This window comes from Meriones unguiculatus, chromosome 10 (genome assembly GCF_030254825.1).
Source record: "Meriones unguiculatus strain TT.TT164.6M chromosome 10, Bangor_MerUng_6.1, whole genome shotgun sequence".
NCBI lineage: Eukaryota > Metazoa > Chordata > Mammalia > Rodentia > Muridae > Meriones > Meriones unguiculatus.
In genome coordinates, this window is record NC_083358.1 from 10,637,268 (window position 1) to 10,650,963 (window position 13,696).

The 13,696-nt window shown below is 48.0% G+C and overlaps 1 protein-coding gene across 2 annotated transcripts in view; it reads right to left on the reverse strand.

The window, feature by feature from the left end:
• The window catches only part of Plcg2 (phospholipase C gamma 2), a 126,419-nt gene that overhangs the window by 108,052 nt on the left and 4,671 nt on the right, over positions 1–13,696 (reverse strand). Inside the window, exon 2 of one of the 2 annotated variants that reach the window (XM_021640035.2) lies at positions 13,067–13,308. In XM_021640035.2, coding sequence (XP_021495710.1) covers positions 13,067–13,259 — 193 coding nt within the window. In that variant the 5' untranslated portion in view covers positions 13,260–13,308. The remainder of the gene's footprint in view (positions 1–13,066; positions 13,309–13,696) is intronic. The other variant, XM_021640034.2, reaches the window with a different exon arrangement.

The following is a 13,696-nucleotide window of genomic DNA, read 5'->3' on the forward strand; positions in this document are numbered from 1 at the left end:
TCTTCCTGCCTGCGCCCACCTCCAAACCAGATCTTCTTCCAGGGGACTGGAAAAGCATCCACTTCCCAGGCCTGACCTGTGGATTAAAGAAAGGGCGGGCCCGGCCGCCTCAGCCACAGGAAAGGCTCCGGAGTTTTCCCATCCTCAGTACCACCTAGCTGATCCTGAGGCAGGCTCCACAACCCTCCAGCCGCGAGGAGCCTGCTCAGCCCTGAGGTCTGAGGCCTGAGCCAGAGCAAACAGCCAGCAGACAGGCGGGAAGGGACGGCCACACCTGGCTGCAGCACACAGGCTTCGGAAGCCTCTAAAAGCTGAAGTCTGCGCCCGGGCGAGGGCAAATGATGAGGTGGGAGTGTGGGCAGGAGGTACGAATCTAAGGAAAACTGACCACACTGCCCAAGCCCACCACACAGCTGTGTTTAGAAATGTATCTGACGAAAACCACAGAGAATTTGCCTAAGGTTAGCTATTAAAAAAAAAAAAAAAAAAAAGGTTCCCAGAATCAACATTTGACTTAAGAAAACGTGGGAATGCATAATATCAAAAAAGTTGGATGCTGGTATAAGAAAAAAAATCTAAAAACTAGACTCATTTCAAACAACATAGAAGGGTAGACTGACACAGGGCAGATTTTCACAACCAGAAATTGAAAGGCCAGGTCTGCTAGCACCAGCACACGAACTGGCTGAATGAAATGGATTTAAATATAAAGTATCAGGAAGTTGGGAGCCAGGGCAACAAGTAGAGTGCCACACAATCGCAATCGTGAGAACCTGAGTTCCAATCCCCAAGCATCAACACTAAAAAAAAAAAAAAAAAAAAAAGATGGGTTTGGATTGCACAGCTGTAATGCCCCTGCCTCTGGCAGGGAGACGGAAACTGGAGGATCCCTGGGGCTCAGAGGCAGCCATCATGCTGAGTCAGCTAGGTTCAGTGAGAGACTCTATGTCAAGAAATGCAGAAGACAGTAAATAAGGAAGGCACTCGAAGCCTTCTAGCCTCTATGCACACACACACACACACACACACACACACACACACATGAACACACACAGGAACATAAAAGATTTAATACTAAAGCTTCTAATATCTACAGGATCAACCCTCAGAGAGAAAAAAAAATGCAAACTGTTTGAGGGATACATATTACCCAGATTTTTTAATAGATATAGAAAGACAAAATATCTGTTTAGTGTAAATTAAATGTATATTTTGTTGAGACAAGATGTCACCATGAAGCACTGATTGACCTGATATTATGTAAACTAGGCTGGCCTGATGTTCACTATGTAGACCAGGCTGGCCTTAAACTTGCAGTGATCCTCCTGCCTCTGCTTCCCAACTGCCAGGATTACAGATGTGCAAATGATCACTACTGAATCACCATACTGATTTATTTAGGAGGGCGGGTGCATGCAGGACTTAGCTGTATTTTTATTTGACTTCATAAAAATAGAAAAGGCTCAAGTCCAGTACTTCAACTTATCCACACTGGTTAAGTGAAAGTGTTAGTTTCCCTTCTGCTGTAACATGTAGGTTACTCTTTCCAAAGAGACTGACCTTTCCAGTTTTTAGAAACTGGCTTCATCCCTTGGCTTGTGGTCCCTTCTTCAAAGCCAACCAAATACAACATGCTCCTCTCTCTCTGACTGTGACCTTCACACCTCTCTCTAAGAACCCTTGAGGTCGTATCAGACCTAGCTCCGTCGTCCAGGATCACTGTCCCATCTCAAGATCTTTCACAAAATCCCCTCGGCAAAGAGCCTTTCTCCACAAAGGGCAACACGCCCAAAAGTTCCAGAGCTTAAAGCGTGGCCATCTTCTGCAAGAGGGCTTAGCAGGTTTACTGTAGGTAAGTAAGATACTATAGACCAAATGGCATCTTACTGGCCTTGTGTGCCCTGGGTCACACATCAGGCACTAGCTCACGAGGATGTGGGACATATCTACCTCCCCTAAACCTCCCGACATCCCACAGGTGGGCATCATAGCATCCCATTTTACAGACAGGAACGATGGATCCAGGGTCAGAATCACCTAAACCACGGAGCCAAGGTTTAAAGGCAGCCAAGCAGGTCCCGACTCTCTTCCATTTGCCTCCTGCACAGTAAGAATTAGATATTGAACCTCATGGATGCTAAGCAAGTGCCTGAGCACTGACCCACATCCCAGCCACTCCCCCCTCCCTGCTTTCACATTATTTAGTTTGTGTGCATACCCGTGGGACGCAGGCATGCCATGGTATGCCAGTGGAGGTCAGAGGGCAGCCTGGGATAGAACTCATGCTGTCAGGCTTAACAGACATCCCTTTACCCACTAAGCCATCTTGCCAACCCAAGCTGCGACTCTGCCCCAGCACACACTTTTTTAAAACCTTTTCTTTTGAGACACGCCCTTGCCATACCCAGGCTGACCTTGCATTTACTGTGCCTTTCTGTTTTTCTTGTTCTGTTCTGTTTTGAGGGGAGGGGAAGGAGAATCTCATGTATCCCAGGCTGCCTCAAGAACGTTTTAGGTAACTGATCAGGAGCTCCTGATCCTCCTGCCTCCAAGTGCTGGGATTATAGCTTTGAGCCACCACACCTAGCTTAGAACTCACTCTGTAGGCCAGGCAGGCCTTGAACATGTGACCCTCCTACCCCAACCTCCTGAACAGCTGGGACAACAGGCCAGGGGGAAGAGAGCGCAGTCGCCCCAGGCCTAGCTAAAACCTTGCTCTACAGCCTGGAGCACCTGCCACGCTAGCTTCAACCTCATACTCAGTATCAAACTCCTTCATAATTATGCAGCCAAAAAGCACATCTTGAATATATTATAAAAGATAACATCTTATAGACAATATCTCTAGGTCTCACATTTAAACACATGCACACCAGGAAGGGCTTGGGCGTCATGACACACTTCTCCCAGGTGGAAGACTGACTGGATGTTCTCACTCAGTTGTAATTTTAAACGTCTCTACTGATGAGGTCTCGAAAATTCTCTACAGTGGGCAAGTGGGGGTGGGGGGTGGGAAATGAGGCTCCACTTGTTTTACTTAGGGACCCTAAAGCCAAGCAGAGGGAGCGCTGTGAGCTCACTTCACAGCAAACCCCCAGGACACAAGGCCTGATCCTGCTTGCTTCCTCGGGGACACCGGCCCTCAACACATGCTCAGCCTGGATGACTCTCCAGGGCTGAGGCTGGCAGCAGGCCAGGCTGCAGAGGCTGCAGAGACCACAGCTTGGTCCTGAGGTTACTGCGAAGGCATGGGGCCCAGCCTCCCCTCCTCCTCCTCCTCTCTGGGAGTTGGAGTGCTGGCTAGCCCCTCCTCCTCCTGCTAAGGTAACGTTGCTACTTTCTTTTCTCTAGATTACTAAGTTCCCATCCTTCACGTGAGCACGTCACCTTCCCCCAAAAGTGTACAACACCCACCCATGACCACCAACCCCAACTTAGAAGTGTGAGCTGCAGCTCCCTGATTCTTCTCATGGGTGCACAAGGCCTGCACTGAACGGACACCACCTGGAGCAGTTTGCAGAACCATCCACTGCCTGCGCACACCACTGCTGTAGGTCCAGAACAGCCGAGGCTTCCCCAGGCTGGGGAAGGAAAGAGGCAGGGAGCCAGGCTGCCCTTAAGCACACAGCCTTACATCCCCCACCTGCCCTGGCAGGACCCTCAACTTGGCCACAGAACAGCAGAATGTCCAAACGACACCTGGCTCCCTCTCCCTATCTCACGCACTGGCACGTGCTAGAGACCTGGTGTTTTAGCCACCTGTCTGAGAGGCACCCTGTTAAGAACCTTCCATCTACTCTGTTACAAGCATTCACAAATTCAGTCCCATGACACCCTGGGAATGAATATGTTCCACTGTCACCCTGTCACCAAACTGAAGTCCCAGAAGCCATGCATGCTGGCATATGCCTGTAATCCCAGGGGGATAGAGGCAGGAGACTCTCTACCAGTTTAGGGACATCATGAACCATAGAGCAAGACCTTCTTTGGGAGAGGAAGAGAAGAAAAGAGGAAATGAAAAAAAGATGATGAGAAGAACACTGGCAAAAAAAAAAAAAAAAGCAAAATGGAATCACACTATATAGGTGAAGAGCAGGTGGCTCAGTTTCTGTCTCTGAAAGCCAGATGCTGATATATTCAAACCTGGGCAATCAAGGCTACATGTAGGTCCTTTTCCTGGTTGGTTTATTGGGCAGATAACTGGTGGGGGTTGGACTCTCCCCTCTAAGCAGTCAGTCTCCTCCCTCCCATGCCCACGGTCCAGAGGGAGACCTGGCCCCAAGGCCCAGCACTGCCCACAAGCAGGGCATCTAGTTTTGTTCACAGTGGCACAGTGCTCTGTTGTCTCCGGGCTAGAGCATGGTCACATCCAAGATAGGCAGACAGGTAGTGGGGACAAGTTCTCTCCAAAAGGATTCAGTACCCGCCGGAGCTGGGGAGATGTGTCTGTGATGATGTGCTTGCAGCTTAAGCAAAAGTTGCAATCCCTGGTACCTTCATAAAAATGCCTGTGTCCTGCCATGTACCTGTAATCCTGGCAGCATTGAGGGGGCAAGGTCAGTGAAGGTCCCTGGAGCTCCCCGAGCAGCCAGCCTGGCCTATGTGGCAAGCTCTAAGCCCTGATGGGAGTTCCGTGGGTCTTTAGGGATCATCACTGTCCTGTTTTGTCCGCACCCCTAGACACATGTAGCAGGCAGGATGACCCAGACCATGTCCTCTTTGAGCATTTGCTGAACAACAGCAGCGGTCATTACTTAGGATAGAAGAGAGTCCTCAGACATCGAGGCAAAACAAGTTCCTACCATCAGCATAATTCAGGATGCCCACCACCAAAAACAAAACACCAGTTGCATCCTTTGCCCAGCTGTTCCAGTGCAGAGGAGGTACCCCTCAGGGGACACAGCAGGTGCAAAAAGGAGGATTAGTCTAGAATTGAAGCTTCAGGATACTACCTCCCTGGTCTTCTCCATTTCCTATATGTCTGAAACAGTACCAACAGGAAAGTAAGTTGGGGAAGAAAGGCGTTCTTTGACTTACATATCCTGAAAGTATCCTGTTGTATCCTGTCGAGGAGAGCCAAGGCAGGAACTCAAACAGGGCAGGAGCCTGAAGTCAGGAGCTGAGGCAGAGGCCATGGAGGAGTGCTGCATGCTGCCTAGCTCCTCGTGGCTTGCTCAGCCTGCTTTCTTATAGTGCCTGAGTCCCGGCACTAATGGGCTGGGCCCACCCACTTCAATCATTATTTAAGAAAACGCTTGCTTAAGCTTGATTTATTTTCAATTTCATTAGTTATTTTTTTAATTGAAAATAGATTTTCCATACAATATATTTGGACTTCCCCTCCCCCAACTACTCCCAGATCCTACCCACCCGCCCAAATCTACACCCGTTTTTTATCTCTTTCATTAGAAAACAAACAAGCATCTAAAAACTTAATTAACAAACAAACAAACCAGAACAGGACAAAACAAACATTAAAAAAGAGCCAAAGAAAAAAGCACTAGAAACACATACAGACACAGAAATACACACATTCACACACACACACACACACACACACACACACACACAGAGAAAATTCATAAAAACAAGATCAAAAACCATAATATATAAGCAAAAGACCTGTAAAGTTAAAACAACAACAACAATTGTCCAGACAAAGCATTATGAAACAAAACAAACTCTAAAACGCCATTGAGTTTGTTTTGTGTTGGCCTTCTACTGCTGGGCAAAGCACCTGTCGTTAGGGTGGTTTGTATACCCAGTGCCATTCTATTGGAGAAAACTAATTTCCCTTTGTGAGTGGTTACCAACTGGAGATAGCTTCTGAGTTAAGGGCGAAGGTTTTTTGCCCTCTTCCATCCTCAGCTCTAGGACTCCTCTGGGCTTACACCTGTACAGAACCTGAGCATGCTACCAATCTCTGAGTTCACGTGTGGCAGTCCTCTTCTGTCTAGAAAGCCTTGTTTCCCTGGTGTCCTGCATCCCCTCTGGCTCTTACAATCTTTCTGCTTCTTCTTCCACAGAGTTCTCTGAGCCCTGAGAGGAGGGATTTGATGGAGACATCCCATTTAGGACTGAGGTCCCAAGGTCCTCACTCTCTGCACATTGACCAGTTGTGGGTCTCCGTATTTGTTGCAGGAGGGAGATTCTCTGACAACGGCTCAGCAAGACGCTTATCTGTGAGTATGGCAGGATGTTGTTAGGGGTCACTTTTTGCTACATTCCTTTAGGAAAACAATAGTGTCTTGTTTTATCCTAAGTCCATGGCCTATCTGGTCTCAGGTTCTTAGCCATCCAAACAGTATCAGGCATGGATTCCATCTCATGGACTGAAACTTAAACCCAAGCAGATAGTGGTTGGTTACATCCACAACTTTTGTGTCACTGTAGGCAAAAAACCACTGTAGATCAAAGTATTTGCTTCCATGATAGAATACAGAGTACCTTCCAGTACCACGAACACTAGTCATTATGGGTGAAGACTCAAGTAGACACCAGTTCAATTTCTCCATGTTCAATGAGTTATGCAGGTGTTGTCTTCAGCAGTTAGACCTAGGCATACATGTAGAAGTAACCAATAGCCTTGGTAACCAACAGCCTTTTATGGAGGCATTCTCTCAGTTGAGGGTCCCTTCTCTCAGATAATTCTAGCTTTTGTCGAGTTGACATAGCTGGGACAGCATCCAAGGATGGCCTTCAGAATGAAGCAGGATGCTTGAAAACCCAGCCTTCTTCCCTTGCCCAACGGCCCATCTGCACACTTTGTCCAGGTTCTTTCTCATCCTCCATCCAGTCTCCCCACATATCCAGGAACCTACGGACAGACTGAGTCTAATTCCCCTTGGTGTATCCAGCACTCAAGGGAATGTGGCCTCTGAGTACGGGGACTGTGGCCTTTCCCTCCTGCTGTAGCACTTAGGTCACACCTTCTGGGTCCAAGCTGGAAGCTCTGATTCTGCACGCAGAATGAAAGCATACTTGAGCTGGTGAGGAGGACATGGCAATGTACAGCAGGAAGATTTGCGACCACCAGCCTATTCTTGTACTGTGTTGCATGTCACCTGGTCCCACAGGACTTAAGCTCCTCATACAGAAAAATGGGTCAAATTCTTATTGCTTAACCACCACGAAGACTGAACAATCTCATACAGGATATGTTTACTCAGGGATCAGCAAACATTGAACATAGACTGTTATCACCAAGATCACACCACCATCATTGTCACCAACACCAACACCATCACAACTACCATCATCATCCTTATTACTACAGTCTCTTCCGCCACCACCATCACAATCATCACCACCATCACCATCGTCACCATCAACAGCATCAACATCACAATAATCACAATCAGCATCATTAGCAGCAGCAGCACCATCATCATCATCATCATCACCAGACCCAAAAACATACCAGCTAAGTACCAACACCAAATGTGTCTGGCTAGGCCACAAGAAATAGAACAATTACCCAACTGAACCCTAGCATGTAACTTCATGGCAGCCTGTCATTGAAGCCCCACTGACCCACTGGCCCAGACAGTTGTTTGTGGACAGGCTGTCTCAGACAAGTGGATGATCAGACTACCCTGATATCTACACGACAGAAGTCAGTGGCATCCTCACCTCAGCTGTGACAAGCATGGCTCTAGAAGTTGCCACATGCTCTTGGGGTGAGGCAGCTGCCAAACCCCCATGGCTGTAAACTAGTCAAAGTCCCTGGGTCCCTCCCCGCCAGGCTACAAGCCAAGAGGGTTGTCATACCTACTGCTATGATTAGTCTTCACTGTCAACTTGACAAGACTCAGAATCTCTATAGAAACAAAGCTCTTGACATATCTGGGAGGGGTTTCTAGACTGAGTCAACCTAGGTGAGAAGACCCATCCTAAGAGTGGGAGGCACCGTCCCATGGGCTGGGATCCCAGACTGAATACAAAGGAGAGAGCAAGCTGAGCACAGCATTCGTCTCTCTCCACCTCCTGATGTCATGTGACCAGCTGACTGTCTGCACCCTCAAACTATGAGCCAGAATAAATCCTCTCTTCTTTAAGTTGCTTCTTGTCAGGTATTTGGTCATAGCATTAAGAAAAGATAGCTGTGGTGGTTTAAATAAGAAAGGCACCCATAGGCTTATGTATTTGAATGCTTAGCCACAAGGGAGTGGAACTCTTTGAAAGGATTAGCAGGATTAGGAGGTATAGCCTGCGTTGGAGGAAGTATGTCACTGGAGGTGGCTTTTTTATTTTTTTTAAGTTTTATTATTTATTTATTTATTTATTTATTCATACATGATTCTGTCTGCATATGTGCCTACAAGCCAGAAGAGGGCACAGAATCTCATTAGAGATGGTTATGAGCCACCATGTGGTTGCTGGGAATTGAACTCAGGACCTCTGGAAGAACAGCCAGTGCTCTTAACCTCTAAGTCATCTCTCCAGCCCTGGAGGTGGCCTCTGAGGTTCTCAAAAGCCTACACGGGACCCGGTGTTTCTCTCTTTCTCCCTCTCATCTCAGGTAGTTGAGGTGTAGCTGTCCCCTACCTCTCCAGAATCATGTCTATCGCACCTGCCACGCCTGCTGCCGTATTCCCCGCCATGATAAAAGACTAAACCCCTAAAACCGGAAAGAAGCCCCAATTAAATGAGCTGCTTTGGTCATGGTGTCTCCTCACAGCAACAGAATAGTAATACGTCTATCCAAAAGTCATGCCCCACTTGCTAAGGACCCCAAAATTGCATGTCCTGTAACCCCCACCTATGCCCATTCCCTCCAGACCCCACAATGACCAGCAAATCCCTGCTGCCTAGAGACCCTTAAATGAACCCCGGGGCAAAGTGTCATCACTCTCCACAACAGAAGACTAGAAGGGACACTGACTGTCCCCGGCCAGTCCTAAGGCCCATTCCTTCCAAGGAGTCCGAAGGAGCCTCTTGTCTAAGCTCTTTATCTTGATGGCCTTTCTGCTTCTCCACAGACACGCCCCACCTCACCCAGGAACGCCAATCACAACACCAGTTTCCTCACTCTCTTCTAAAATCTGGCTCCTTCTGTCCTCCAGAAATACTCAGGCCAGGGCGGCATATACTTCAGCCTCCCAAGAAAGCCGATACAACAACAATGGCTGCAAAAATCAGAGGGGACGCATGGACAGGGTTTTCAGATGCTGTGAGGAAGGAGAGGCCTCCCAATGAGACTTCCCATTGCTCACCCTCAGCCATAGCGTGTGCAGTGGCAAGCAAAACTGTTCCCCTCCACAGATAAAAGCAATGCAAACACAGAAAGGTCAAGCTAGCAAACAGCACAGAAATCCATACACCTGCTGGTCCCCAGCAGGACACTGTGGACTCCAGAGGATTTGCATCTAATTTAGCAATGGCCACAGCTCTATCAGGTACCGGGCAGAGCTATCTCCAAGCCAAGGCAGGCTAAGAGGAAAGAGGCAATACATGATGGGGGGGGGGGGGTCACAAGCACTTGTGTATGTTTGAGACACACATACACACGCACAATCTGCACATGCACACACTAATTGTAATGAATTTTTTCTTTAGAAATCTTATTAAGAACTATGTTGAACTACTCAACTGGACCAGCTAGTGAAGTACAGAAGCCCATGGCAGTGCAGGGGACTGTGTGGGGACAGACCTCGATGCCCCAGCACAAAGGGAAGCTGCTTCTTTTGTGGAGTGATACCAAACTGCCCGATAAAGTGAAAAATCGCTGAACCTGGCCTCACGCGCCCACAGCTGGCACGCAGAAATGAAGCAAGGACAGCACCCCCCGCTGCATATGACCCAAGGAATTCACATCAAGCATATGGGGGGGGGGTCACAAGCACCCACATACAAACCTCTACACCAGGAACAGAGGGAGGCCCTATAACTTAGAGCACTCACTGCTCTCGCAGAGGACCTGGGTTCAGTTCCTAGCACCCATATCCGGTGACCCCCTGGTGCCCAGGGGCACCTGAACACCTGTGCACATAAACTCACGAAGGTATGCACACATGTGGATAAATGTAAAATTCTTAAATAAACAAAGCAACTCTTTAAAAAAAAAAAAAACTACACAAGTGCTCAGAGCCATACTCTTCAAATCAGATAAAAGATGGAAACCCCTCAAACGACCTAAAATCGACCGATGAACAATCTATTTTTATGTAGAATAGTCCTACTTTAGACTACCAGGATGTCTAAAGGAATAAAATTCTGTTCCACACTGAGAAATGGATGAATCTTAAAACAGTGAAGGAGAAGAAAAGCCACATGCAAAGGCCATAAACAAATAGGATTTCGTTTCCGTGAAATGGCCACAACAGCAGCATCTGTAGAAACAGAAAGTAGATTCAGGCCTGCAGGGGAGAGGCAGCAGGAGGCAGTCAGAGGAAGGGGGTCAGGGGGACGGGGCCACTTACTGAAAATGCTCCAGAATTGACCATGGCAATGCTGACACGTGTTTAAATACACTGACCGCCATGTCGCCCCCTTGCACATTCAGGAGGATGTCTCTGTTGGTGTCTTCTACCTTATATTCTGAGACATCGTCTCTCACTGAACCTGCACCTCACTGGTTGGCATTAGACTGGCTGACTGGACCCTTCTGTCTGCCTCCCCAGATCTGAGATTACAGGTATGTACCACCATGCCTGGCTTTTATGTAGCCCAGAATTCATATTCATAACCTCCGTGCCCTTTCTCCAAGGTCTTTCTACACAGCCCTGGCTGTCCTGCAACTTTACGTAGATGAGGCTGACCTCGAACTCACAAAGATTCTCCTGCCTCTGCCTCCCGATTAAAGGTGCTGGGATTAAAGGTGCATGCCATTATACCTGGCCCAGGATTCTCTTGAGCCCATCCTCCAATCCTCCAGTCCTCCTGCCTCAGCCTCCAGGGGTTGCAGATTACTGGTTTGCATTACCACACCCGGCTTTGCATTATCTCTTTAAATCATGAACTGTAAGTAGGTTAAGTCGATTTTGTTTCAATAAAATGGAGACTTTTTAAAAAGACTGCAAGAAACCATTGCTGCAGCTAGTGACGAATGGCTGGGAACAGCGCTTGTCCCACTCTGGGTTAAACTGTTACCGTGTGGGCAGGCCCATGAAAGCAGGAGGCAAATCAGTATGTGCTGATAAGGAGCTAGCCCCAGGTGAAAAGAGACATGAAGCAGAAGACAGTATTCCTATTTGCATACAAAAATGTTAAATACACCCATTACACGAACGTAGAATATTACTAGAAGACAAAACAAACTGCTAATGAACTTGTCATCCTTAGCTTCAGCTGTCAACCGTCCTCAACCCAGGCTCACCTGGGAAGAGTAACTGCCGCCATCAGATTGTCCTGTGGGACATTTTCTTGATTGCTAATGGATGTGGGAGGGCCCAGCCCACTGTGGAAGGCGTCATCCCTAGGAAAGCTAGCTGAGCAAGCCAGAGATAGCAAGGCAAATCAGTAAGCAGTGTTCTTCCTTCCTCCATGCTGTCTCCTTCCTTTCTGCTTTGAGTTCCTGCCCTGGCTTTCCTCAGTGATGGGCTGAAACCTGTAAACTGATATAAATCTTCTCCTCCCCTATTTGCTGTTGGTCATGGTGAGTGTACAAGAACAGAGAACAAGCTAGGACAGAGCTTATGTAGGATGTGGGTGAAGGGTCAGAGGTGAAAGTGAGTTAATTCGCCAGCTTCTAAGAGTACTTTATTTTTTCAGACAAGGTCTCACTATGTGGCCCTTGAACTTACAATCGCCCCACCTCGGCCTTCTGAGCACTGCTATTTCAAAAGAGCATTATAGTTTTCCAATGAAAAGCTATTCGGGGGGCAGCCAAGATGGCTTAATGGGTAAAGGCACTTGCCACCAAGCCTGATGACTCAAGTTTGATCCCCTGGAACCACAAGGTAAAGAGATCAGCTCCTGTAAGTCCTCCTCTGGCTTTCATATGCATGCCATAACACACATACACACAAATAAAGATATTGCTATTTTTAAAAAAACTTGTGATTTTTTTTTTTTTTTTTTTTTTTGTGGGGACATGGCTCATTTGGTAGAGTGCTTGCCTAGCACGCACAAGCCTTGGGTTTCCATCCTTGGCACAGCATAAAAACAAACGTACAAATACCACTATTGTAGTACACATTTCTCAGCCAGCATTGAGAACTAACGGCAGGAAGATCCTAAGGTGAAAGTCATCCTCAGCTACATTCCAAGTTCCAGGCTAGCCTGGGCTACATGAGTCCCTTCTAAAACAGAAAGGACAGGCACTGTCGCTCAGTGGGTAAAGGAGCTTGTCCTCAAACCTAACCCCAGTTCTCTCCCCGGAACCCCAGAACTCCCACAGTGGTCCCCTGACCCTCATATGAATGGGCGTGCGCACACCCACAGATGCACACCAAAATGAACCAATAAACAAACGAGCGAATGAATATAAATACATAAATCAATTTTAAACAAACTCACACTCAGTAATAAGTAAAATTAAAGCACACCTCTGCAACTGAAATTGCTAAGTGCGCTGACTCTGCTACAAGTACTCTGACTTTCTGCTCTGAAAGTCCAGCAACTGAGCCAACTGCCCAGAGTAAGGTGACAAGGGAAGGCACAGCCACCAGGAGCAGAATTTCTTCTGCAGGCTGCAAAATATCCAATGACTTTCTCCGTGTGCCTTTAGACACCAAAGTAAAAGCCTCTTGCATAAACAAACAAACAAACAAACAAACCATCAGGCATTTGGCTACCAAGCCCCCAGCCTCCCCAGGCCCCAGCCAATGAATGAGCCAGCCCTTCAGCAGCCAGACAGCTCGACCACTGTGGGAACCAGATGACCCTGCCGCTGTTTCAATATCACGGCCAAATTGACCAACTGGGGTTGCTGTCATTTCACAAGAACTTCCCTGGATCAACTTCCCCCACCTGCTCTCAACCCCACCCTGCCCCCACCCTTGCAAAGTGGAAACTCTTGTCTTTAAAAGAATGGACCAGACCAACATGACAGATGTGACAACTGAAGGCGGGAAGCTGAACAGGTGCTTCTCTGGTGAGCGGGGCAGGTCCCTCGGGTACTTACAGAAGCCCTCGATCTTGTCTGCAGTCTTGCTCCACGCCACCTGGCGAGTCTCCATGATCACCTGGACCGTCCTCCGCTCCGGGGTGGACTTGCGGGCGCTGAACACGGTCATCACCGTCCCTAGCTCCAGGGCTCTCTTGAGCTGACTCTTCTCATATTCCGGAAGGCTGTCCACGTTGATCATGGTGCTCATTGTCAGCCTCTCCAGGGAGGGGGAAGAAGCAGGAGAAATATGGAGACTGCTGGGGAGGGAGCAGAATGAAAGAGTGCACTGGCTTTAATTATCTGAGGTGGCGAGTGAATGGGGTCTCATGCCCATCAGGCTGAGCGGTACGTGAAGGTTCTATTGCTGAGAGCCCTTGGCCACTTAAAGAGCACAGGTGGAAGGCAGAGGTTTAAATGAAGTCTGGGTGGAGAGTGGCTGCTGGCCTCCATGACCCCACCGCTACACCCGGCTTTGAATAACCAAATTACCATAGCTGGGTGGGTGACCCTCTCTCTCCTTATCCAGATTTGAATAACCAAAGCAGTTCAGGCAGGCTTGGTCACCTTCTCTCCCCAGAGCTGTATCTAACTATCTGCTAGAACCTCACCATCTATCTATACCAAAATTAGAGCAATTGGTGCCTC